The sequence below is a fragment of the Mugil cephalus genome, chromosome 2, assembly GCF_022458985.1.
Source record: "Mugil cephalus isolate CIBA_MC_2020 chromosome 2, CIBA_Mcephalus_1.1, whole genome shotgun sequence".
NCBI lineage: Eukaryota > Metazoa > Chordata > Actinopteri > Mugiliformes > Mugilidae > Mugil > Mugil cephalus.
Window position 1 is genome coordinate 18235853 of NC_061771.1, and position 27458 is coordinate 18263310.

Consider the following 27458-nt stretch of genomic DNA (forward strand, 5'->3'; position numbering starts at 1 on the left):
ATCATGGACAAAAAAACATGAACAGAGGACATAAAGATTATCTGCTATGAGATAAACACATGCTGGAAGGCATACACAACAAGTTATCCTTTCTTTTTATAGTGGATTTGTATTAGTTGTGTATGTCTTGTTCCACATCTCTATACTGTTCAAAACAAAATGTCTCTGAAGCTAAAAACGAATCACAAAAGAAATAAACGGGCACAGAACAAACATAGCTCACTTATTTTCACCAACACATTAATTCAAGCCAGGTCTACATTGCTGGGTCTTTGACCATTTGTGTGTTCTGTTGTGCACAGGATATGTTTTTCATGCAGGCGCTCATTCAGATCAACCCTTAGAGACTTACTCTGTGTCCTCAGACATAAAAGCAACTCGTCGGCTCATCCTAAAACAACAACAGAGGTGAGCGAATGAGAGGAGGGATTGTGGGAGGGGGTGTGTGTGATGCAGGAGACTACACAGTTAATAACATAATAACATAATAGAGTCATTGTCATTAAATCTTAGGATGGGATGAAGACACACGAGAAAGGAGTTCATTGGGCATCTCACATCATTGGAGGTAGCTCATCGTCCTCCAGCCAGAAGGGTTTCTCTTGTTTCTCATTGATTTCTGTCTTTTTCTCCTCTACCTCAACTCTTTCCTCAACCCTCTTTTTTTCCAGCTCTACCTCCACTCTACAGGTCTGGGCAGCAGCAACAGCAGCAGCAGCAACGGGTGGAGGAATGAGTGGAGGAGAAGATGGAGGTTCAGCCACCAGTGTGACGGTAGCATTAGGGGTCAGCATCTCCCCCATTTGGTGCTTCTCCTCCGTGGGCAGCTTCTCTCTCAGCCCTGCACGGGAGGGGCCGGTTGGGGCTTTGGAGGTCGGGACATGAGCTTCTGCAGCCACGGTAACAATGTTGCTGAAACATCGATCCAGTAACAATGGGGCAAGATTAACAGAAAATACGCTTAAAAGGTCAAATCAAAACTGTTTCACGGTTGACGACTGCTGATCTGCTCTGACGTGGCCAGAAAGGGCTGAAACAGTCATCTCACCATAAGGTTAAAACTACGTCCTCCTTCTCATGGTATCTTATTATGCACATGGTTTTGGTTTGTAACAGATGAGTGTGAATGAATGTCTCTGAAATGTCATCCTCCAGCTCATTACAATGGAGGTTAACAGATTGTTGCCTGTGGCCACTAAAATGTTGTTAATGTAGATAGTAATTACTTAATGAACTGAATAAATAGTGCAAACCCTATCTGGTTACATGCTAAAGTAATTGCAGGAACAACTGTGATTGATTATTGGCCATCATCATTAATTTGTTGTCCACTCGTCCACTGCCGAGCAGAAATTAAACATGCTAACTCCTGAGGGACGGATATGTCTCCTAGGAAGTGAAATACCCAGCTGTGTCCATAATCAACTGTGTCTTTCTGCACAGTGACAACCAGAGAGATAAACCCTTTCACACACACTTGCTTTATCCAATTATCACGCTCCATTTTCTTGTGCAAACTTGAAATCACCGTAAGATAGTTTTCTAATAATGTTCTCAGGAAGAAATGTAGAGACAGTGTTCAGCTGGTGGTGTGTTGTGTAACCTAGATGCCTCTATTCACACCACAGCACATGGAAAAGCGTGAAATTCAAGTGTGAGATCTATGATGAGAATATTTATACGACTAGGGTTAAACAGGATTATACTAAATTAACCATGAAACATTAAACAAACCTGATTTTCGGTAACCTTTTAAGTAAAACGAGTAAATCAGCCCTTTGAGAAAACACTTACTTGAGAGCAGAACAGCAGTAATGTAGGAACATATGCTACTGAGATCTGATTTACACTCAACAAATCACAAATGACAGTTATATCGAACCACGGAAGTCATGCCAAACAAAGCCAAAGATTAGTCCAAACGAGCACAAACCGAGTCAAGTCACGTGAGAAACAGAACTGCAGGAATCTGACCACAACAGCAAATCTGCCACATCAGGCATCCAGCTGCAAGTGTTCACACATGCTGCTGCTGGGATCCGACCAAAAACGATGACACAGTCAAGTCAGGATCGACTCTAAATCACCACAGAAACCTGCTGATGTTAGTACTTCAAGCCTTGTTAGATAAGATCTTGATTAGTTTCAGTCGTTGGCCAACACCGCAATCTCTTTTTCACTCAAACACAGTAAATACCTTTCACTCTCCACCTTCTCTGTGACTTTAGGTCTGCTGTGAAGCGGCTTCATTGCAGACACTGGACTGACTGTGTATTTGACAGATCCAGGTAAAGGCAGGAACTGATTGAAACCCTGATTTGTTCTTGGTGCACTTGCTTTGTTGAACAACCTGGTTCGTCGAGCCATCATGTCATCCTTCTCCGGGTCAGGCACCGGCTCATTTTCATCATACTCATCCTCATCATTATCGTATTCACGTTCGTTGCGAGACGTTGCTCTGACCACCGTTGTCTCAAGCTGCTGTTGAGGCGTTTCCATGGGAATTTTAGGCTGCTGATCCTCCGCTCTGTGACAGAAAGTCCTACAATTTAAATAACTAAACATTGAGCTGGAGAATCTCTCTGAAGATGCAAAGCACACCGAGCCTGTTAGTGCCCCCTGCACCCTCCAAACCAAATCTCAGCCCACCTGACATTGAGTTTCTTGCTCCTGTCTGACTGCACTTCCTTTTTGTTCCGCGGAGCAGCATCTGTCGTGACCTCCCCTTGGATGCAGCGCTTGGAGCCGGGCAGAGGCAGGAAACGGTTGTAAATCCCCGGTGCAGAGATTTGTTTATGGAAAACCCCCGTCCTCCTTGCCATCATATCATCTTTCTGAAGATCCGGGATTCTCTCTTCTTCCTCATCGTCATCCTCCTCCTCCTCCGCTGCTCTCTGCTCATACTGAGCCAAACGAGCATCTATTTCAGCGGGAGTCGGGGGGGCGTCAGGTGTCCGGGGTGGGAGCTCAGCAGAGGTAGGGGCGGTCTGATCAGGGTCAGCTCCGTCTACCTGGCTGTTAGGAGTATTTTATATAGCTCAAAGCAAAGCAACAAAGACGGAAAACTGTAACAACAGCTGTAAAATCCAGGCATGGACATGCAGAGAAGCAGGAGTACAGAAGAAGAATTGTAAATTAAATAAAAACTAAGTGTTAGAAAAGACACACAATATATCTACAAAATAAGAAACTGTTTAGTTTATTATTACTCACGAGTGCGGCCTGGATTTTTAAAAAACAATATTTGAGGTGGGAGTTGCAAAAAAAGTTTTATATAAATAATGCACACTGGCATAATTTCAATAGATGATGTAAACACCAGGGCAACAGTGTTGCTGCAATTCCTTGTTATTCACACAAACATGCCAATACTGACACATCTGCAACAAGCGACTATCGGCTGATGTATCTGCTGCCTGGCAGATATATCTTGCAGCAGTATGTACATGCATGTGTGTGTCTGTGTCCTACTTCCTACTGAAACTACAAGCAAATCAGGACAAAGCAGGGAACTGCATTCAAACTAACTAATGCACTAAATTGAATCAAAATGTAAATCACTTTCTAAATGACATTGACAAGCAACTCAGTTAAATAACTTAACAAATAATGCAACAGAGCAGCAGCTATTGCTCCTCAGCACAAACGCAGGCACTAACTTAGGATCTGAGACACTACAGCCTGAGTTGTCTTGTACTTGGCCTCGTCCATACCTGCGTTCCCGCTCTGAAAGCTGGGAGCCCAGGCGAATGGTAGGCATGGCTACGGTTGCCTTGGAAAGGAGTCGTCTAAGCGACTCCGTCTCTTCCCCTTCACTTGACATGAGTGTGCCTATAGGCTTCTCAATCTCAGTCACGCCCCCAAAGGTCACAACTTTGCTGTGACCTCGTCCAGCCTTTGCTGATCCGCTGAAAGGACCTCCATAATTTTTCTCCAGACAATCCTGACACACAGGGGCCGGGCTAGCCTCACTGTAGATACAGTCTCACAAATGAAGACAGGGCCCACGAACGAAAAAAAAACAAAACACACACAGTCACAAACCGACACAGCCAAAACAGTCAGCAAACAACCAGGGGGGAAAAGAAACAGGGTGGAAAAGAAATCATGAGCAACGGCGGACAAGAGGACAGATTGTGAAAACAAAAGAAGGATGAGGTGGAAATTTGGAATGAGGCAGGAAGTATGGTGGACAAAATGGGGACAAAGCATGGTGTTTTGTGTTACGTATGCGCACGCACACACACACACATTTGATCTTCTCTAGGTGGCCACATTTTCCTACTCACTGCTGTTCCAAAAGGAAAAACAAAAAAGCCTTTATCCTATCTCATGACATCAGCACAGACTGAAAGACAAAGCCGAAGCAGTGCTCACAGCCAACAGTCGCCTCTTTTTTTTTTTTTTTTGGGTCACACACACACACAGACTCTCACACACACCGGCCAATTCCCCGCTCTGTCTCAATGCCTGTCAAAGAAGACTGAAGAGGGCTGAGGTGGACAATACCAGGGAGAATAAACAAGCAAAAGAGAACATGGGGAGCAACATTGATAGTGAGAGACGTAGTCTAGAGAGACGCAAAGCTCCTTACAAAAAGAACATTTACATCAAGTAACTAACTGTTAGTGGAGGAGAATCGCTCTATTTGAATGTCCAGTTAGCTTAGCTTAGCACTAAACAGCTCACTTAACAGCGTAATGTTTGTCATACGAATATTATTAGAAATATATTGACGTGTATTAACAGAATTCTATCTTTTCATAGGCGTTTTGTGATGAACCCCTCTGGGTCAGGCTAAGTAACGACCCAGAGCATAGGTCTTCAACAGGGGGTCACAAAATTTTTGGTTGATTAGACATTTTTGATATATTTTTTAATTTTCCCCCACAAATGTATATTTCTTTAAAAACACATTAAATGAATCCAACATATTTTAGTAAAGAGATAAATGGAGGAAGAAGACGTTATCTTTCAGTCTGTATTTCATTCAGCGATACAGGAGCTGTTTCACACAGAGCGTCACTCTAGAACTTGAATAGCTTAATATTGAAAGCAAAGTCATAATGATGATGTATATTTATAAATAGCACCAGGCCAAGTTTAATATAGAACACATATGAGGTCCCTACTTAATCTCTCATCAGTTTGGGGTCCTTGGCCTGAAAAACATTGAAGACCACTAGTCTAGACTCTATGTCGCTACTTAGCTGTGCCTGGCAAATGTTGCATGTCAGATTTTTAATCTGTAGTTATATAGTTACACGTTTAGCTAATTGTTTTTTGTGATTGTGGCTCTAGATATTTAAATATTCACATATTCCTATTATTTAGTTTTTCTTTGGTGCGATACAGCCCATAATATATTCAACCGTAGTGTTTTTTTATTGGTCTTTTTTTTCACTTAACTTAGGTTTGGTACAACAGCACTGAATATTTTATTTTAATTGTTTTTTTTTTTCGTATTTCTATTTTTTTTTACCTAACTTCTTCTCACATCTTTTCTGAATTAGTTCCAAATAAACTATTGCAAGAATGGTACTGGGCTGATTGAATCTAACAGCCACAAGTTAAACCAGTATTTTGTAGTTTAATGAATATTCAACTTGTTAACAGCTGAAATATGACATTAAACAACTCCATCTTCAAGCCGCTTTTTTCAAAAATTTCAAGATTTCAATAATATCTAGTAAAACCTTGGGTAGTGACATTAACAACGTTTTCTGTGCAGATTAACTTGGTTGCAAAGATCTGCTGAAGACTGGACCAAAACTAAAAGCGAATGAACTTCCAGACACACACTCATTCTAAACACAGCATCATTAACAAACCACACACAAACCACAGCAGCATTGTGGTGAACCGCATGTGTGCTGAAACTGAGAGTGTGTGATGGGCACCTTGGTTCAGTCATCTTGAGTCTCTCCCACTTCTGCATATCTGCCCAGCTCATTGATGAAGACACAAAGCTCATTGGCCCGTCCCTGTGTGGGAGGGGCCTACTCTGGGCCCGCCTACGAGCCAGGTCGTCCTTCTGCTTATTTGGCATCACTTTAACCTTCCCCTCTTCTCCCACTTCTTCCTCATCCTCCTCTTCCTCGCGGCGAGGGGCAGAGTTTAGGAAGGGGTTGTCTCTTCGTGTAATGATGTCTGGCACTGCTTCCTTTTCACTGTCCGATCACAAAGCCAGTACAGCGACATCGCACGGCACACGTTACCCGTCAAAGTGGAGCACACACACACCACACGTGACCACACAACCCAAAGAAAGAAAGAAAGAGCAAGGAAATGAAAAAGAAATTGAGGAGTGAGTTAGTTAAGTGAAATAAAAAGCACACGCGTGGCTAACCTGATCTCCTTCTCCTTCTCCTTCTCCTGCAGCGTTTGCTGTGAGGCTCGTCTGATGCCCTCCCAACGCTCTCTGTCTTTGCTGCTACACGAAGGAGGAGGGACGAACTGATGCACCCTGGGAGCAACAGGGCCTCGTCGGGCCCGTCTGGATGCCAGGTCATCTTTGCGAACATCGGGAACTTTCCGTACCTCTGCCTCCTCTTCCCCGTCAGAGCAGGAGTCCCAAGCAGATTTCTGAGAGCTCAAAAATTCATTATCACAGCGAAGGATGATGTTCGGGGATGGTGACCGCGGCGCCTTTTCCTCCGTTGCAGGAGGGCTGGGGTTGGAGACGGGATGGTGTCATTTCAGAGATTAAATGTCCATCATGATGTATTTTGAGCAACGTGCTCAAACGCAAACGTGCAGGTTTTGATTGACATGCTGTCGAATGCGTCAAGTCTTGCTGGTTAGTCCACATCTTCCATCAGACCATACTATTATGTGCGTGCTTTACAAAAGAATTTCAAACAAAATCCGACAATCCCATTTCCATCCACCGACACCTCTATCACAACATACAACGACTGACATGGACTAAATCAACCGTCTTTCTCCCAGTACGCCAGCAATAAAAACCAGTCTCTCCACAAACCACATTCGTCACTCATCATGTAGAAAGACCGATGAGACCAAACCACAGCACCAGTGTAAATGCAGTAAAGCCGGAAACAAAAAATCATCACAACTTTTTGTTAGTCAAACAAAACCCACGGCAGCAGCAGCCCTCATGTCCGTCCTCCCTGACCTGCTGTATCGAACGGCAGCAGGAAGGACTTTGATTCCTGCCTTCTCCAGCTTCTGCAACCTCCTCTGCTCCAACACGTCCTGGGTGACCACTTCCTCTTCCTGTTTTGTTTTTTCCCCATTGTTCTCAAGCGCCCAAGTGACAGTCTTGGGAGTTTTGTGTTGTGGCCCAGTTCTTTTGCCTGGCTCTTGGGGGTGACTGAGGAAGGGTGTGTGATGTCAAGGAAAGATCATGTATGAGGACATTTGTGTTTTTTTTGCCCATATTCTTTTTTTTTTTTTGTGGAAACTCCTTTACAAATAAAACCATCATTGCCACTAGAAATGACTGATTTGTAATGTGTTGGTCATTACCTCCGCTGCTCCCCTTCCTCTGTGTGAGTCTTTCTTCGAGGGGCCGGGATGTAGGAGCTGACATTGGTCCGGTTAGGAAGAAACTGGTTAAACGGGATGGAGTGTCTCGATTCACCGCTGGCAGTCCGTCTGGCCAACATGTCATCCTTCCGCACATCTGGCTTCCTGCTGGGGGCGTCAGCCTCCGAGTCGCTGCCTCGCCCTGGGCAACAAAGAGCAACGGAGCATGAGAGGGAAAAGAACGATGAAGGTTATTTTTAATTAGACACTCCTTAATAACATCTGCAGAGAACTGACTACTTGAACACAAAGGAGCCAGATACACCTGGTAGCAGCCAACATTTTGTCTTCTCCTGGTCGTGTGCTTGTCAATGATTGTTCCCTGTTACACTTTGGTCGTTGTCTCTTAATTTATTTTTTTTCCCCTCAGCCATTCGTCTCTTAAATTCTGTGTAATCTTTTATCTGGGCGCTTTTTTTAGTTGGTTTAATTTGATCTATTTATTGTATTTGTTGACCATTTATTCTGCTCTTTTCTGATGTATTTATTCTACTTTTATCTGCTCCTATTGTATGTGTATTGTATATACTATATGCAAGCTGTACAAACCAATTGCCCCTGGTGGGATTGATAAAGTTGTCTGAATCTGTCGTCTCATAGATTATTAAGGAAGAGTCAACAAAAGCTGAAAAAAAAAAAAAAGCTAAAAAATATTCTAAACTATGAGTTTACAAATCTGCCCACTCCACTGCACAAATTTTCCTATTCACATCAGAGGAGGAGTAAAAATAGTAATATTAATACTAATTATTAAAGATAGTCAGGTGTTTCAAGCTCAGCGGGTGTCTATTTGTGAAATGTTGTAATGTGATACTTTACAGAAACATCACAAAGTCATCAAATGTGTCACAAATGTGACTACTGAGGAAGCAATTAAATGGTTCAAAACAAAGAAACCTAAGGAGAGTCACGTCCATAGTGTTTTGATGTGGCAGCCTACTGACTACAGGGAACATTGGGAGTGATGCTTTCGGCAGCTCTTTCATCACCAGCTGCTTTTCTTGTCACCCCGCCGCACATATATTGCTCTGACAACATTAAAGACATAAACAGGATGCCTGTGATAGTCCCCCCCTCAACACACACACACACACACACACACACACACACACACACACACACACACACACACACACGCTGACATTTGACAGGCAGGATGTTGACCTCAGTCTGTTTCTCAGGTCCAAGAGATTGTTACTTAGACCAACAGCTGCTGCATCTGGGACACAACACACACACACACACACACACACACACACACACACACACACACACACACACACACACACACACACATTCAGCTGTTCTCCACTGCCAGTCTGACCGGTCATATTATACCAAGGTTAAAACCCAAACATACTAGGGAACAGCAGTCACTCTATTTATGGAGGAGGTTTTATATTTAAAGGAATAGTTTTAACTTTTGTGCTCAGAGGAGACAATCGATAACGCTCCATTTTTTTTTTTTGCATTACCCCTTTAGGGGTGGCTATGGCCCAGTAGGTAGAGTGGGTTGTCCATGAACCGAAGAGTTAGCGGTTCGATCCCCTGAGTGTGCCATATGCCGAAGTGTCCTTGAGCAAGACACTGAACCCCCAGTTGCTCCCAGTGCAACTGGCACTGGTGTGTGAATGTGTGTGTGCTTGTGTGAGCGAATGGGTGGATGTGTCTCTGACTGTAAAAGCGCTTTGAGTAGGTAGAAAGGCGCTATATAAGAGCAAGACCATAAAACTGAACTGCCAATCATGCAGTTTTTGGATTACCGTAACTCACAGTGTTTTGCACTATTGACAAAATTCAAAGACCTTCGTGAGAGTATATCTTAAAGGTATAACTACTTTTGTTTTTACCAACAAATTCCTCCAAACTAATTATTTTCCGGGGTTTTAGAGTCGACAGCAGTGGTACGTTATCAGTACCGTAATGGCAGCTTGTGTCCAGCCACACTTTGAATTTTATCCACTGATGAGTTACGGTAATTAAAATACTGCAAGCTATTTTTTTTATCTGTAGAGGGGATGTTTAGGTCTTAAAGGGTTAAGACCTTCAGCCCAGCGTGAAGATCGGACGCAGAGGAGGTGGTGGTGGTGGGCAGCTAGCTCTCAGAACATACCGTCACTGTTGCCTCGATTCACCACGTCAGGAGAAGGGCTGTGCTGTGAGCGGGAGCCAAAAGAATCCAAGCTGTAACAGACACACCACAATATCTGTTAGAGTTCATGGGACATTAACTTATTTTAATAGAAATGTAGCTTTCTGTAATCTGTAATACCTTATAGAAAGAGGGACAGTGCATGTGTGTTGGACAGAGGTCTCTCACCTGTCTAGGGAGTTGTCTCGAGTGTGCCGTGGTGGAGACAGAGAGTCACTCCTCTCAGAGTCCCAGCAGTCGTAGCCGCTGTCTCTAACACTGCGCTTCTGGGGACTGTCTCCTCCTTCCTCGGTCTCCTACAAACACAAGGCAACTCAAGAGGTTAATAAACATAAAAAACTAGGGGAGATCAGAGTGAGGCACGTCAGAGTTGGCATTTATTCCTAGACACCGGTTGACGCCAAGTCATGTGTGATGAGTTTTTAAATTTAAACTACAACTGAGCAGCTCATATTGGAGCAGATGTTAATGTCATAAATACATCCAGCCACTGAAAGACAAGGAAATACACTTTGGACATCATCACCGAGAAGTGTAGTTGTATTTCTTTTAAGGTGCATGTAAGTCAACGGTTGGCAAAGGGTCCAGAACAACACCAAAGCTACAGCGCAGAAGTGACACGCAACCATAGATCTGGCTTAACTGAACACCCCTTCCATCCCCCTCCCTTTCCAGATGTGTAGGAGAACTTATAGCAGCTGCTAAACTTTTAAAAATTTAAAAGCACAGTTTTTGGTTTGTCCATTTTGGGCTACAGAAGAAACGTGGCAATGCAACATGGTGGACTCTGTGGAGGAGAACCTGCTCCCTCTGCCTCAGTTCGTATCCTGTTTGCCTGTCCTACACCCCAACAAAGACAGGAAACTAACAACTAAATCCCCCGCACCTCCTCCACACCATTATCTGCCTTTCTTTCTCTCTCCTCCTCCTCCTCCTCCTCCTCCTCGTCCTCTTTGTGCTCCATTGAGTTTACTCACCACCTTCATTTGGGCTAGAAGCCCTTCAAACTCCTTGAGGTTGAGAGTTGGACCGCTGTAGGAGGCACAGCCACTGGCAGCCTTCCCCAGCCAGAACACTGTGTTCAGCACCTGAGAGACACAGATGCAGGGTTTGGTGAATATTTATTAATGCTGGGCAAACTAGCACTTAACAAAATGTTAGTGTTGAATAGAAAGACAAAGAAATTGTAAATACAACTTACATTTTTTAGTTTGCGGTTGCAGTCGGAGTCCCTAACAGGAGAGAAGAATATTAGTATGATACTATACTTTATTCACATACATTTATACATTCACACATTTCATTTACTTGAGGTTAGCTCGCATGGAAGTGTCTTGTAAGTCCCCGGGGTCAAACAGCTGGGAGCCCTTCAGGCCCAACTCCTCGCAGCCCCGCAGAAAGACTGACAGGTTGTCCTAGAGGAAACAGCAGGAGACCCACAGACGGTGGTCAGTTAATCAGTGGTGAATAGGGTGGTTCACTGAGCTCGAATGTCACACTGGAGAGTGTCTCCTTACCAGTCCAGCGATGGGGGTGGGCAGTCTGTTGATCTTCTTGACCAGCCCCGGCTTGATTGCACTCAGCAGCCTGCGCGTGAAGAGAGCGTGAAGCAGAGATTTATTGAGTCTTAGGGGAGTTTATGCATGTTTCTGCTACTTCAGACATCAGAAATTGAAGCGAAAACATGTCACAGGCTTACTCGCACAACAGGATGCCGTTCTCCAGCGCACTGCGGAAGTCCTTTTCTCCAAAGTCCTTCCCGGTTACAGCCTGAGGAAGGAGGACAGGAAGGAGACAGATGTGAAGAAAGGGGACCTTAAACTGGGCTGTAGACATTTAACAAATAACTCCACTAAATATATATTTTTTAATTCTTTTGACTATAAAATGTGAGGGGAAAAGAAAAATGTTCATCACAACTCCTGCTTGCTTTGTGTGACCATGATGTAAGTTAAGTTAGTGAGAAGACAAAGCAGAGAAAGTAAACTAGTAGCTGGACCAGAGGATATTTGGTTTTCAATCCATCATCAAAAAGCCAACCTCCTATATTTATTTTGGCATTTTGGCCTATTTCTTCTGGAAATTGCTCACAAAGTTCACGACAGAGGAACCTGCTGCTTCCTGGTTCAGACTCTCGCCAAACGTTCAGCCTCCGTGGAAACCAAATTAGAACGACACCAGGTCAGCGACACGCTGCTCTGTGTCCTCATTCCAGTTTATCCAAAATGCAGCAGTCACATGCTGCAACGATAACCTCAATCCTCCTAACCTAGACAAACACCTCTATCCTGCACAGGCGGGAGAGGAGGAGAGAATCAGGAAACTCAACAATGACATCCTGCCCCAACAGCAACACACACACACACACTGCTTTCAGGAGCTGTTGTGTAACCAGCGACCAAAGATGACTGGGTTTGACCACCGTCTAATCCAGATTAGCTAAGATTACAGTTACCGCTCAGACTGCTAACTGCAGGCCTACCCTCCCTCTGATTCTTCATGTACACACCCTTCAGTATGCGTTCACACACACACAACACACACACACACACACACACACACACTGATTTTAAGAATCTGTGGGTCTCAAAACATCAGTGGCATTCGTGTGAAAGATTTACATGTGGTGATATTTTCACATTTGTTTCTAATCATACACACCTCTGCTGCACATGAAACATATACATGTGAGGAAAGTACACACACACGCGCACAAATGCAGTGCATCTGTATCTGTGAAACCAGTCCATCGTGTTGTATTATGTAAGTGATGACCAGATGTTTCCCATTAGCATCCCCTTCTGTTTTAGTCTTTCTTACACACACACACACTTAGCCCTCTTTTTCCTACTGTTTCAATGCCATCTCCTTATCATGTGTTATCTCCAACTGTCTTAATCAGACGCTCCTCACTGAAATGCCAGATGATTATCTGATGGTGAATTTACAACAAATCATATTCACTCGTCAGGTGAATAACACTGATTACATGGTTTATCATGGCACCTGTAAGTGGGAGATATATATTAGGCAGCAGGTGAACATCTTGTCCTCAAAGCTGATGTCAGGTGCAGGAAAAAGGGATGAGCAGAAGGATGTGAGCGACTTTGGGAAAGACCAAAGCGTGACGGCTACACGACTGGGTCAGAACATCTTAAAACACCTGCAGCTCCTGTGGGGTGTTCCCCGTCCGCTAAAGTGATCCAAGGAAGAACCAGTGGTGAACGGGCGGCCAAGGCTTATTGATGCACGCTGGTGAAGAGGAAGACTGGCCTGTGTAGTCTGGTCCAACAGACAAGCCACTAAAGCTCAAATTACAGAAAATGTTGATAATCAAACTACAGACAACTGACCCTTATCATGATGGGTCTGTGGACGCCTCTGCTTCCTTCAGTGAATGCCATGGATGATTTGCTGCTATGTACCTGAATACAGAACTGACTACACCCTCAAACCAATCACAAAACAAACCCTCAGTGGCACAATAAACTTCCTAACCAGTAACCTTTACTCTAAACCTAATTCTAACTCAAGTCTTGAACTGTCAGGACTATCAGGACTGTCAGGACTCAATCCTAAAGATCTTCCGTTTTCCTTCTCCACTGTTACATGGACTCCAGGTCTTTGAAACATTTACAGCACTGTCATGTATAATTAATTCACTCAGAGAGAGCTATATTGAGGTGAGGACGGGAGTACTGTTTGTATTTTATATGTGTGCGTGTGTGTGTCTGTGGAGGAGGCAGGACACAGACAGTGTGTGGGAGCTGAGGTTGTTAACGATGAGTTGTAGGTGCTAAAACTGAAATAAAGCAACTAAACATAGGGTGGGTCTACTTGGTTTTCACAGAGAGTCAATGGACATTTTAAACAGAAAGTCATGGATGCGTTCAAAGGAGAAACACAAAGTGTTAAGAAAGCATTCATGTCTGCGACAAAGAGCAAGCCAAACGTCTAGAAGGTATTTCAGAGCCAGTCGCAGTAATTCGACTCTGCCTCACTCCCTCTCATGGTGGACTGCTCTGCTCTGCTCTGCTCTGCTCAGTCTGGGTGAATGGCAGCAGCAGCTACTATTTAAACCGAGAAGTGGGAGTGTGTGTGTGGAAGGGCAGGGGAGAACCAGAAGTAGGCCAAAGTACAAAGATGGAAAGAATGAGCAGGGTATAATTTTTTTTTTTTTTTTTTTTTAAATCGACAAACACCATAAACTTGAAGTAAATCAAGTTTATGGGGGTCATTTCAGAAGCATTCATTCATTCATTCATTCATTTACAGAGTAAAATACAGGATTTTTCAAGCCCAGACAAATTCGGGGTCATGCTGTTGCAGCACGTACTCACACTCATGTATTATTCCAATCCAGGGACTAACTATACAATATATTACAGCGTTGCATTTAGGTTTGATTTGGTTTGTGTCACAGGCCAATCAAGACAAAATACAAAATGAGAAAAAATTCTGACACGCCTTCAACTATACACACTTTCAAAGTGTTTTATAATTGGTTATAATTTTACAAGAAAATTGGTTTTCAGGACGTCAGGAAAAAAAAAAAACAGTTATCAAAAATGTAGCATCTGCAGCGAGTGTTGGTGCAGGTCTGACAAATGATACAGACATGTCTAGCATTTTAGACACATGTTCATTTTGCAGTGAAACACTTTCCTATATGGGTGGGACCAATCAGATCAGACTGGGCTTTCTTGTCATAACTACTTTAACTCATAACTATTCTTTATAGATGATGAGAAGCACTTCGTTAGTGTAAGTTTCTGGACTAAATATTTTTGAGAAGACATCATATACTTTTGACCTGTTTAATGTGTCTAATAAGACCCTATTTGGATTAAATTATGGAGCACGGCATAAAGTCTGCCCAAACTATGCGACTGTCCAGACAGACCTTTGCTGGGGTGTAATAAATTCAAAACAGAGTGACAGAAATTATTACCCCACTAAATTCTGGGTTGGCTTCCAGGTTAACTTTTTGATAGCAATGCAAAATATATTTGTTGGTATATCAGGGTATTTTTAATTAAATCAAATAATGTAATGCAGCCAAGGGAATAATAGGATGTATAAACTGACATTTTACTTGCTTGTTAATTGTCTGTTTGCATGTATGTTTCAATAAACTACTTATTTGAAATGTAGTGTACTACACTTTACACACAGCTCAGTGTCACAAAAAATACAACACAACATATCTAACTTTGTTCGTGGCATCTTTGCCAGCACAAAGTCTGTGCCGTCATCGTTTCACATTCCTTCATTTAGCATTTGATGGATGGGAAATCCATGAATCCCCACTCTGGTGCTTTTTCTTGCGCAGACACAGCTGGTTGTCTGGAAATATTGGAATTAATCTACCGAGGACAGCTGTGACATCTGGCACACACACACATTTATTTAGTCACACACATTCTTCGGTTTATTCCCTGTGTGTGCGACCCTAACTCTTGCTGTGTGCCATCAGCCAACGGCAGAGGTTAACTGCCGTTACTAAAGTTGTGCTTTCTCTAAGCCAGGATAACTTTAACACACTCAGCGTCACATCCAACTGTTTCAGAGCACCGTTGTGACAGCGCTGAGACAGTCTAATCCAGCCTTGTCTCGTCTAAAAACAGAAAGTTTTTGTCCGTCCCAGTCCAATTTCCCGCTCGGGTCATTTGGTGAAATATAGCCTACTGCTCTACTGCCCCCCTGGAAACAGTGATACCTGAGACAGGGCCGTGTTATGTTCCCATAGTGACCGGTGTCACCCAACCGGGGTGTGTCCTGAGTAGTGCACAAGGCATATCATGCATAGCTGATTGGCATGTGTGAGTGTGCATACACTTTGCATAGTTTTGCAGACATGACAAATACACAGAGGACGACTGAAAATGCTTCGCGGAGCGCAGGGCAGGATGGTTAACCCCGAATTGTGCCCACCTGTGAGAGCGTATAAATACATCTCTGGAAATAGAGAGAGAGAGAGACTGAGCAGCCTGAAAATAACTGAGAGTATGAGGAGGAAAGAAAACGACAAAGCAAAGAGAAACACGGTCCTAGAGAGATTAAGACTTAGAGACCGGCATTAACCAGGACAGACAGCGGCCTATGACTGTTACCAAGAAACACACTTTTCAAGATTAACTGTAGTTTAAAGGTGACTTTACAGAGTTTAATTATAGATTTGTGTTTTTGAGAAGATGAGTACACTGTGACGCTAAAACTGAAAGTAAACAACGTATTATTTTAGAATCAACCTATTTGACCCTGGATGAGGATAAAACTATGCATTCTGAAATACTAACTCACGTAAAACTATTTATATGTACGCAGTTCTAGTCATCTGGCGGTCGTGATGGTCACACTAAATGGATGCAGTTAAATAAAGCAAACCCATTTGCAGATGGTTGCTATGATGAGGAGCTGGTAAATTTCTTATTTTATGATCAGATCTTTGCTAATCTGAATCATACGGTGACTCATTTGCTGAGCCTTACTATATTTTCTTGTGTAGCTGTATATTTCTGGCAGATGTGTGACAACTATTTAAAATTAATCCTTGAAACTGGAAACTGATATTCCATGTGTCTGAGTAAAGCAGTAGGACAGCCTCCGCTCCAGTCCGGTATCAACCTTGTCATCCTTCTTTAAATGTGATAAATTTGTAACATAAATGTGTAAGGAACAAGTATCAGTGCATATTTATCACCCCAAAATCCATGTAAACAGATCAATATTCTCCAGTGATAAAACATAAACCCTAATAATTTTGACTTTCAACCGTCATATATAGGACACTGACAGATTTCTAAACAGACTGATATCTAGACAAAAGTGTAATGTTCTCAGTTTACTTTCTTCTTAATAACTTGGCCTCTTACTTTTCTATCTTCTTAATCATTATGCAACCCTTCTGACCTGACTGACTCCTGATATCCAGATTAAGAACTACACTGTAAAAACCAGGCTTTTAAAAATGGGCTGCATGCATGCTTAATCTCAGACTGGATTTCAGCCTTATCCCCCATCTATCCATCTCACTGATTGACAGTCTGTTTATGTTAGTGGGCTCTGTTCTATGTTTTTTGAGAAAAGAACTGGTGACGATCAGTATGAGGAAACTTTCAAACAGGGTTCGTTTGTTATTTCGCTCCAGATGCTACAATAGAAAGCGTGGATGTAGCATGTGCTTCAATTGTGAAATCTGATTGTACTGCAGCTGAGAATCTGGTAACATTAGTAGTTACTTATAACTACAGTTTTGACTATGAGGAAGTAAAAAGGCGCTCCATATTGTGTTACTTTTGTTTTTTGTTTTTTTCCCAGAAGGGAATTTCAAAAAATAGCCTAAAGGTTAAGAGGTTAATCTTTTTCTAACCAGGAGCACAGTGAAAATAATTGTTCATCTGTCTATCTATCTATGTGTAGACTGCGTGTTTGCAGTCATACGTTTATCTTTGGATTCGTCAGATTAAATTGATCCATCTCCTCTATCCACCAGATATTGGGGTAAATTGTGTACTGGACAGCCAGCACAGACGGTGGGAGGGGTCCTGTGGAAAAAAAAAACAGAGCCACGGTGGCGTGAAGCTAAAGCCAAAACTTGAACATAAAGACACATTTTGTTGTAGTTTCGAGCATAATCCCTCTATCTGATTTTGTAGCTGGCAGGTAGCATGGCTAGAAACGGGGGCCGTGTTGAAAGAAAAGGGAAAAAAATAGGTCATAACGCAGCAGCTCCACAAGCAGATCACGATCCACCACTGGGGCTTATGGACAGAGGCGTTTTTTTTTTATCAGACCAGATGATGGTGGAAGTGATGATGTGATAATCTCATCCGATGTTGGTACAGTGCAGCATCTCGTGCGTGAATCCTGTCCCGGTTTCGTAACCGTGACAACCGGAATCCCCTCGCGCCTGAAAAAAGGGGGGCGTTCCTCCACGAGCTCCGCATCGACACGGAACCAATTAACGATTAATTGGGGCTTTAGCTGCGTGCTTCGGTTCATTTCTTCTCTTGACGCTGGTGTTAAAACTCCACTCGGTGCTCGGTCGTGGCTCTCAGACTCGTTAAGACTCGGGCATATCGTGAAAACTTTTGACATGCATGCACGCATGCAGCAGAGCCGTTGTCCCACACGGTAACCCGACACTGCATAGTCCCCCCCAACAGGTGACGGTGCACCGGCGCTGCGTATTTATATCACTAGCCACAGTGTGTGTGTGACAGTATGACCCATTTTTTGTGCCCGGTTTGCCGTAGCAGCAGGCCCCTGAGGGTCCGTGGACGGTCGGTGTCTTCACTTACCTCTATCCATTTCTGTGCCTCCTGGCAGGCTGGTTCGGGATGGCTCGGCTCCGGTGTCTCCGGGACGCTCGGGGGATCTCGACACGCTCCGGGACTAGCCATCTCCGAGCAGGCCGTTCAACCGAGGCTGAAGTGTGATGTTACGGTGAAATGTGATAAAGCTCCCCTCGGATGTGTGGCGTTGCTCCCCCCCACCCTCCCGGCTCTCCGTCCGCTATCTTCCCCCTCGCTTCCTTGCAGCCCGCAACTCTGCGCTCGGATCGGCGCGTGGCGCAGCTCTCCCCTGCGAAATGTGGCGCAGAGAGATGGAGGAAAAGCTTCCAGCGACCTAGACGCCGCGCGGAACGAGCCGTGCGCTAAAAATAACGACTCTTGTTCGCTCAACTGCGCCAGGCTGCCGCTGCTGTCCTCGGCCACCGCGGCTGGCGCGCATTTCAGGAGACGTGAACGCGCAGACAGGAATCTCTGCGGGGGAGGTCGGGAGAGATAGAGAAGAGGGGGGGACTGCGAAAGATGTCCCGTTATTTGCAAGCACCCGCGGGTCAGCTGCAGGAGACGCGCTTTCATACCTGAGCAATTGGGACGTGTGGCTGTGGCTTTAAAATAGAGAGCAAAGAGCATTTAATCCGGGGAATCCATGAATGACATGAATAGACCAGGGTCACAAACAGGCTCTAAATCTTGTTTCACTTGGTCAGCAGCAAAATGAGTAAGTTCACCTTCAAGCAGAGCCTCGACACTACAATCAATCACTCCGACACTCTATCACTGTCTGGGTAACAGTTCAGATCTGGGCCAAAAAGAACATTTCTGACTTTTTTTCTTTCTATTTCAGTAGAGTATTGACCTGAATGGTGACGAGGTTTAGTTTAATTAGGTCGGAAGTTGTCCTACTGTCCTATAGCTACTCAGACACATGGAATATCACTTGCCACTTTCAATAATCAGCTTCAATAGTTGCCACACATCTACCAGAAACATACTGCTAACTGGTGACGATACCATACTTGCAAATAATATAGAATATATAGTAAAAGTCACAATGGTCCATAAAAGAATGTATGGTCTACATGTGCAGGTATCTGATCATAGAATATATTTTGTATTTATTCCAATACTTTTATTTTATCTTATTATTTATATTTTGTGCAGTCCACCTTTTACTCATGTTATTTCTGCCCCTATATGCTCTTACAAACTGCAATTTCCACATTACAGGACAAAAAAAGGTTTTCTAGAAGTAATAGTAAGTAATTTAGCTCTGCTGTTTCTTTATCCCTAACTCATCATGGCAGTCATGTATCTGCGAATAGGTTTGCTCGGACCTTGACAAACACCAGATAAATGGCACTAGATGCCATCTCTGAATGACTCTGATTTTGACTTTAATTACTTAGTTCATTTGATGATCAAGAAATATATACATTTGTTTATAAACATCCATAACCAGACATATGCAGTCAAATTATATGCATGTTCAATCCTTGTCAGTATGTACTTTGTGTTGTCTCTTTCCGTGTTCAAACTGAACAAACTGACACAAATAGAGACATAGCAAACTTGGGATGAATGCCCGCACTGCCATGGGCAACAATACAGGTACACAAATTAAAAAAGAATATGGGTCTGCAGTGTACCCCCTCCCAGGTTACTCTGCTGCTTCTTCCCTACACTTAACATACAACAAATCTCAACTAGATTCCCCTCAGAAGTGCTTCCCAAGCATCTCTGACACTTTCTTTAAAGTAAAACCAAAAATAATAATAAAATCAAAAAAAAAAAAAAAATCCAAACAAAATCAACAGCCTACAATCCAAGAGGGGTTCAGAGATCATCAGAAACGTTTAATCTAATCAGAACATCTGGTAACAGCTGTGAATTGGGTAGTGTGACCTTCATTTTCAATGTGTGTCACTTTACAAAATCACCTGAGCAGGGAAAGACTAACACACACACACGCACACACAGAGGAACGTCTTGGGTCAGTAACCACAGTGATGAGACGACCTATCGACCACGTTTCTACCCTCATCCCGTTTCAGCGACTTGGACGACAGCCAGCCCCAGTCGGGATGAACTGCGAGAGCCGTGGGATGTTAGTCACACCGTTCTTGACACTGTGCAAAGTCTGACTCGGTTGCCAGCGGAGATGCTGACTGATGACAAGGTAGATGAGTGGGATTAAAAGTCTCAAGCTGCAGTTAACAAATGCCACAACTAGTCTAATAGTGTATGTCCTTGAATAACAGTTCAGTCATGTGACACGTTTAATAAGGAGATGCCAGAGTTACTTCTAGACTATGTTCAGTTGGCAACAACATAAAAATACACAAAATGAATAAATCATCAAAACAGTTGCTAATTTTTTTTTTAATCTTTACCACTGCTGGAACATGGCAGATTAAAAAAAAAAAACAACAACAAAAAACAAAACAAAACATACATTTTCAGGAAGTAATCCAAAGTTAACTTGAATATTTTTAGAAACAAAAACACATCAGGAGACACATGTGAGTTTAACTGTTGCTTTATTGAACTCCCACAGCAGCATTACCAGTAAAACTACAGCAACACATAATTTGGAAAGTGCAGAACGATAAACAATTTGAACACCGCCTGGACGTACTAATCACCCTGCAATGCACAACAACAATTCAACAGACAGTAAATCTTTAACTGGATGGTCCCTTTTTTTTGGGTTCAGATTCTGTGTGGCGGACTGTTGATTGTTAACTAAAAAGTGTTCAAATAAAGTGCGTTACTTCTCGTTTCTTGGAACCTGACACAGAAGACGACTGTTATCCTCTGTCGTTTTAAATTCAAACATCTCAAACAAACAAAACCTCGGCTTGTTAGAAAAAGCGTCATAACGGCACCCAAGAACGCCACTCAAAAGGTTACGAGCATAATCAGAACAATGGTTAAATTATTCCTACGGATACACTCGGGGACTTTTTCCGGAGAAGACTCAACTACTGAGCAACTAAAGGCATCGAGAGAAACAAGAAAACGTTTCCTCAAACAAGTTTCCACCTAGTGAGTCTTATTAAAGAGGCATTTAAGCGTCATCTTAAGAGTTTGACACAGATGCACAAAAATAAGTAGCAAAAAGACAAATACACATATGCACACATGCAGCGGTGTGATCGGTCAATTTTCACAGCTAAATTGTTGCACATAAAGCTTTCTGAACAAGCCTGTACCGGTTAGTGTTTACAGAACAAAAGGTTTTGATTGTGTACATGTGCGAATGCTAAAGAATGCTTTGTTCATGAGATGAGAGAGAGAGAAATGTGTGGAAACCGTGTGTGCTCTATAGTGCATAGTGTCTGCAGATGTGTGTGCTCACAGGCCTCTCTGGGCGCCTGCTGATTGTGTTTGCCATGTGAACGCTCCAAGACTTTTAACATCGCGGTCCTCCTGAGCGTCTAGCTTTGACACAGGGCCACCGCGGAGAAGCGCACCTCACCCTGCTCTCGCTCCATGAATCCACAACACACTTTGGCTGCGTCCTAGACACGAGCAAAAATAAAACACAATCGAGTTTAATCAAATGATTTGAAACATTTTTTTTAATATTTTTTAGAGGCCATCTTGAACATATTTTCATTCTCTTTCTCTCCCCAAAATATATATTCCACTTCCCAGAGATCCAAACAGAGTGACAGTATCAGTTGGCTGAATGCTAACGTTAGCTAATGTCTCTGAGCAAAAACAGGCATTTCTCCACAGACGTCCTGTTCTCTATACTGTGAATGTAAACGTTTTCATGTAATTTCATCCCTTGGTCACAGGCACAATCACCTGTAACATCACTTTGCAACAGATTAGATTTAAATCTTGGAGATTAAACAAATGACGTTCAACACTCTTCAACCAATAGTCAGATTCATCGTCTTCAAGATGATTTTCACTGAAAAATATTACCGTATTTTCCGGACTATAGAGCGCACCTCAATATAAGCCGCAACCACAAAGTTTTTAAAAAAAAAAATGGAAATATACATATATAAGCCGCACCGGGCTATAAGCCGCTGATATCGACTGAACTGATTAGTTTAACTGAACATAACTGAACTGATCAGTTTCCGAACGGTGCCTGTAAGATAAAAGTAAAAGTGCTGATCAAACAAAACAGAAAAGTTATTGATTGGTTTATTCATCCTCCTCCTGCGCACTGAAACCACTGTATCATCTTCTTCAGTGTCGGAGTTGAACAGCCTCAGAAGAGCTTCGTCACATACCTTTTCTGTGTCTATGTCAGTGTTGCTCTCCGTGTCGCTGTCATCCCGGGGTAAAGCTGGCTGAAAATTATGCTTTTCGCATGCGGACAGTTTTTGTGAAGGATTTATCACAAAAAATAAAAAAATTAAAAATATCCACAGAAAAGCCGCATCTTTGCATAAGCTGCATGGTTCAAAGCGTGGGAAAAAAGTAGCGGCTTATAGTCCAGAAAATACGGTACTTACCAATACTAACACTATATAAGGTTCGATGTTAGGAGTATAGGACTATTGTAACACAGGCAATGACTAAGGTCAGCAGCAGCCAGCTACCACATACATTGTGTGCCTGTGTAAAAAGAAATAACTCTTCCTACCTGCAAGTGGCAGTAGTTTACACTGGTCAATCAAAATGTGACAATGGAAGTTAGCTGGGAGACTAAGAAGAGCTACAGACCTTTGTACTGCTGCTGTCATGCTACAGCTTATTCTATATTCTTTAATCTATGATCATGTTGATGAGAAAATATTTGTGCATTTGAACGTTCAGATGAGACCAAGTTATATTATGAGAAAAGTCTTCGGATTGCGATTTAAACTTTTTCATTTTGTTTAGGTTTGTCACATCTACTTTCCTTCATGTGTCATGGTTTGTTTGTTAGGTTGAAGCCTGTCAGCTTGTCACAGCCCTAAGGTCAGGTGGGATGTACCGAGTTTAATATGAGATAGTATAAATTTTGAGAGATTGCTTGTAAACCAAGCTTAGGTTACAGTGTTTTTTTTTTCTAGAGATGAACTTGGGTCCTAATGAATTCACAATATAAATTCTAAAAGTTGGTTTCAAGACTTATTGGATCAGCTGCTTCATTGTTCCCTGGTGATTATTTGTCAATGTACAAGGCTCTGAGTTGAGAACGCACAACTCACATCGACTTATGCAGCACTGTAACTCAATGAACACTTCACTCATTTTACGCTTACGGATTAATTATTTATGCTGCCCAATATTTCAAAATGTGCATGGCGGGGCTTTGGGGGAAGGGTAAAACAAGTGTAAATTAAAACACCCAGCAGGAAACTTAATACCGAAGGGTTTAATTTGGCTAAATCTACCGACTATATCGAGACACTCAAAACCAGCCACTCCCTATTCCAGTTCAATACCATGACTCATCACAGATGATGTGGCTCAAAGACTCCTCTAAATAAAACAACCACAGTTTTACATACCTTTACGAAGGAATCTTCTGTGGTAGCACCGTGCTTTACTGCTCCGTTCATTCTTCCATCTTAAGTACAAATACGATGGTTAGCAACACACAATGTGAAAAGACAGACGAGGAGGCATGTACACGAGGACACGCGCTTACCAAACTCATACAGTTGTCCCTTTACGTTGACAAAGGCAATAAAGTGAAAGTTGACTTTGTCAGCTTCGGGCTGTGAACGTTGAGACAAGGAATTAATGTTAAGAACAAACAAGTGTAACTTTTATGGGAATTATTCAGTATATATTTGTGCGATTTGCAGTTTTATTTAGGTGTTTGGAGATAAACTGCGACAGGATTAGACAATGACAACAGATGATCCACAGTAGGACAAAACATTTCCTCAAGTGGAGTAAGATGTGAGCTGTTAATAAATGCTGATACCGTGCTCAATCATCTTACCCGACACTGGCCCTGCACTGCAACCTCATTGTGGGCCTCATGAATTGCCTGGTGGAAAAAAAAAATGAAAATAACAATAAATAAATAAAACAAATAAATAAAGTATGTCAGGTTAAATATGGTAAAAAAAGATGTAGAGATGCAGAACTCAAACATAGCAGGGTAAAGAAAATATCAAGCACAAGACCTCTAATATCAGTTTCAGTGTCCAAGGCAAAGATTTCACAGTGTCTGGCGCCACCAAGTGGCCACAACAAATATTGTATTTATGCGACACCTACAAGCTTCTAGAAATTTGATTTGGCTTTGGATCAGTTTCCATTTTGCAGGTGTTTGATAACTCTAAACTATCAAAATTGTCACCTAAGACCACTGATAAGAGTGTATGCTTTTTTTTTTTTACTTATTGTAAACAGCAAGTACTGACTGGAGCTCGAAGGTGTTAGAAACAAATATCCCCAGTACAATAAAGTTCTTATTTTGACCTTATAGTAGAAAGGAACAGAAACACTATAAATGTAATCATTTCAGCTTTAAGGGTGTGTGACCATCTTACCTTGTTCTTCTCAAGATGTTTGGCACGGTCATCAGGAGACATGTTTGCAGTCTCATCTAGAAACTTCTTCAAGGCAGAGTCACTATCTGCAAACACCAGCATTAGGTCATTAATTCAGGCCATCTCAACTCACAACCTGCCCCTAAAAAATAACTGTATAATTCTGACTGACGACTTAAAGTAACAAGAATAGCCCACACGTACAGTATTTCTCTGTCCAAAATAATTCAATAGATGTATTAGACGAACTAATCTCTGGATCCATGAGAGTCATAAAATATGTGCAGCATTTTTCACGCCATCTGTGTATCAGTTCTTACATTACTTGTTTTTTTCAGGATACACTTAACATATTTCCAAAGAAAGGTATATTACGCATAGACAGTCACCGTTTTAATAGCAGTCGTTATACATTTTCTGAATTCTGCCAGCGCTCACTTCCGTTGCACTCACCGAAAGTCAATTTGCCGTTGTTGTTGGCCACAGCATGCAGCAGGGCGATGGTGCCACAGGAATTGACTGCCGTCTGCTTCAGGAAATAGACCTCGGAGCCTCCGACAATCTTGTCGGCCTGCTGAGCCCTGAAAGTCTCGTGCTGGCGTTGCACGCAGACAAACACACGCACAATGAGAGAGACCACGAGCAAACGATGTGCGGCCAACTCTTAAAATGTGACAACAGACTTTTGATAGAGGCTGAAGAGAAAATCACGAGGGAATAAAGATTATTAAATCAATTTTTCATTTGTAAAAGTAAATGAAAATTATACATAAAGCCTCCAGTTTAATGATGTGCAGAACTAATAAGTGGGCCACATATTGGTAAGAAAGAAAAGCTGATTCACTTCCTGCCACCATCCTAGCCTCTACCCATTCACATGACTCTACAGCTCTGTCTTTGTGCATCCATGCCCTCCCCTCCTGCATCTCACGGTCACCCCACCCTGCTCCCTTCCCTCCTTCTCTTCCAGGAAGTGGCCACTCCATTATTACCTGTTGCGTCAGGGGGAAGAGCAGCATCAAGGCACAGCATGGCTTCGGGACGTCGGACAGCTGCTCGCCCTCCAGACCCAGCACGTCAACGAAGCGCCAGCTTTCCCCCACACCGAGGTGGCTCATCATCTGCAACACACAGAGATGGAAGAGCTAAAATTAAACGATCTGGGTGGCCACCAAACAACAACAAAGGAAGAAAAAAAAAACACAACAAAAGATGCCCTCTGGGGATGTTCAGGGATGATGCTGCGTTGTGCTGGACCAGTCAGACCACACCCTTTAGCCCAGACACTGGGGGGGCAGCAGCTCTGGGAAGGATGCTGACGCTCATTAAAATAACATAAACGCGTCTCCTTTCAGTACTATTATGACCCACTTCCACTCACACAGCTTGCAATATCGCCATAACTCCTCTTCGCGAAGGCCTGCTTACGTGTGCGCCTTCAGCTGCGCCTTAACTAAATATAAAACTTACCGACAGTTGAACCACACGGTTACCGACATGTCGCCATTACGAGGCGACACACGTTTGAAACCCACCTTATTCAGCATCTGAAAACGACACAAACAACAGAGATAATGCGTGAGTTAGCTGCGGGCCAAAGCAGTTCAAGTATGGGTGTATAAGTTGTTATTCGCCCCAAACCTCGGGGTTGATCTCCATCGGGGTCCACTCCATTTTCGCAGGTTTTTTGGCAGTGACTCGGCAGGTTCAACAGTGTCGGACCTCGGTGTCCACAAGTCTCAGAGTCCAGCAGCTTTCAGCTGGAGATAAGCGAGCGCACCCGGAATTTATATCACCGATCATACCACTTACCCGCCAGACACGGGGGTGTGCTCAGATCAAACAAAAGTCGGTGCACGGATTTAACGGATTTTCTGATAAATATAAAGCACAGTCAAACTCTGTAATCCGACAGTTTATCGATCAGTCACGGACGGAGATCCTAGAAATAAATGTAAAACCTTGAACCCTTATAATGTGTCAGAAAAACACCTAAACCCCACTTATTCTCCCTGGCATTTCCTAAAGCGCGTGGCAATTTTATGTATTGTACTTTTTATTGTTTACTTTCATGTTATTGTTTTTGTGTGTGTGTGTGTGTTGTATTAAAATAGACGTTCTTGAGGATGTCATGGAGTCTTAAAGTACTTCTTACTTTAAAATGTACCTCTTACACAATTTAACTTGTAACATGCGGGTCAAATTTGACTCTAACACAATATAAGGCTAAAAAATAAAGCAAGTGTTACAAAATATGGGATCATTCTAGGTTAAATCACGCTATTTAAGGAAGACTTGGCATATCAATTGCACCCTTTCAACAGTGATTCTGATTTGTACTGAACTTGCACAACCTTATCACAAATTACAGTAATGTACATTGCACACAGAGGTGACTTGTTTCAGCAACAATGGTGAATGGTGTCATTTTTTTTCTTGTGTGTGCCTGGATGTTCTTTGGGAGATTGTTTTTAAACACCACACAGCTTTTTTTTTTGTTTATACTGTAGTGCAACCTACCATATGATGCAGCAAATGGAAATTATTTTTACAGGTCCCTAAATGAAGTTTGCGAGAAGCCACTGAAACAGATTAGTGGTAACATCGATGTTGGTGTTCACGATCTGTGTTCTACATTCATCGTCAAGGAAACAAAGTTTTACTGTTATATTCTGGGAAATCCTTTGAAATGCATCAGGACTTGTGTGTAATGTAATGATAGGTAGGTTATGTGTAATGATAGTTTTCATTTATTAGGTGATTTACACTTACCAGGCAGACAGTTAATTAGGTACATTAGTGAAAAGGAATGCATCATAATTTAATATTCTTACACTAAAATGCTCTTCATTTGAAACAGTATCAGAAATGTGTTGATTTAAATGGTTGATCATTGTGGTGCTCTTAAACTGGATTGAATTAAACACTTTGTGTCGTTTAGCGTAGCCCACTGTTGGGTTTTTAGGGGTTAATAAGGCCTTCAGCCTATGTATAACTTTCCAA

General features: G+C 42.6%; 2 protein-coding genes across 3 annotated transcripts in view; both read right to left on the bottom strand.

The window, feature by feature from the left end:
* LOC125004187 (LIM and calponin homology domains-containing protein 1-like) overlaps positions 1-19186 on the bottom strand; it is a 28343-nt gene extending 9157 nt beyond the window's left edge. Inside the window, exons 1-17 of one of the 2 annotated variants that reach the window (XM_047578616.1) lie at positions 18007-19186; positions 11403-11473; positions 11221-11290; positions 11012-11118; positions 10905-10935; positions 10681-10791; positions 9872-9999; positions 9665-9735; positions 7492-7693; positions 7139-7336; positions 6350-6670; positions 5901-6170; positions 3714-3971; positions 2650-3015; positions 2198-2542; positions 559-912; positions 353-391 (exon numbers count right to left, since the gene is read on the bottom strand). In XM_047578616.1, coding sequence (XP_047434572.1) covers positions 353-391; positions 559-912; positions 2198-2542; positions 2650-3015; positions 3714-3971; positions 5901-6170; positions 6350-6670; positions 7139-7336; positions 7492-7693; positions 9665-9735; positions 9872-9999; positions 10681-10791; positions 10905-10935; positions 11012-11118; positions 11221-11290; positions 11403-11473; positions 18007-18108 — 3044 coding nt within the window. In that variant the 5' untranslated portion in view covers positions 18109-19186. The remainder of the gene's footprint in view (positions 1-352; positions 392-558; positions 913-2197; positions 2543-2649; positions 3016-3713; positions 3972-5900; positions 6171-6349; positions 6671-7138; positions 7337-7491; positions 7694-9664; positions 9736-9871; positions 10000-10680; positions 10792-10904; positions 10936-11011; positions 11119-11220; positions 11291-11402; positions 11474-18006) is intronic. The other variant, XM_047578615.1, reaches the window with a different exon arrangement.
* Positions 19187-20517: 1331 nt separating this feature from the next.
* Positions 20518-26249, bottom strand: uchl1 (ubiquitin carboxyl-terminal esterase L1 (ubiquitin thiolesterase)). The gene is made up of 9 exons (XM_047579194.1): positions 26097-26249; positions 25991-26002; positions 25448-25576; positions 24909-25050; positions 24456-24541; positions 23900-23947; positions 23600-23669; positions 23460-23518; positions 20518-21518 (listed from the first exon to the last, which is right to left on the bottom strand). The coding sequence occupies exons 1-9, from the start codon at positions 26127-26129 to the stop codon at positions 21435-21437; spliced, it is 663 nt and encodes a 220-aa protein (XP_047435150.1). The 5' UTR covers positions 26130-26249; the 3' UTR covers positions 20518-21434.
* Between the last annotated feature and the right edge of the window lie 1209 nt (positions 26250-27458).

Coding starts and splice junctions, on each gene's coding strand:
- uchl1 (XM_047579194.1), bottom strand. CDS start 26,129: ATGGAGTGGACCCCGATGGAGATCAACCCCGAG. Junction 24,542..24,908: donor CAACGGCAAATTGACTTTCG/GTGAGTGCAACG, acceptor TGGTGTTTGCAG/ATAGTGACTCTGCCTTGAAG. Junction 21,519..23,459: donor CAGAAGATTCCTTCGTAAAG/GTATGTAAAACT, acceptor GCTCGTGTCTAG/GACGCAGCCAAAGTGTGTTG.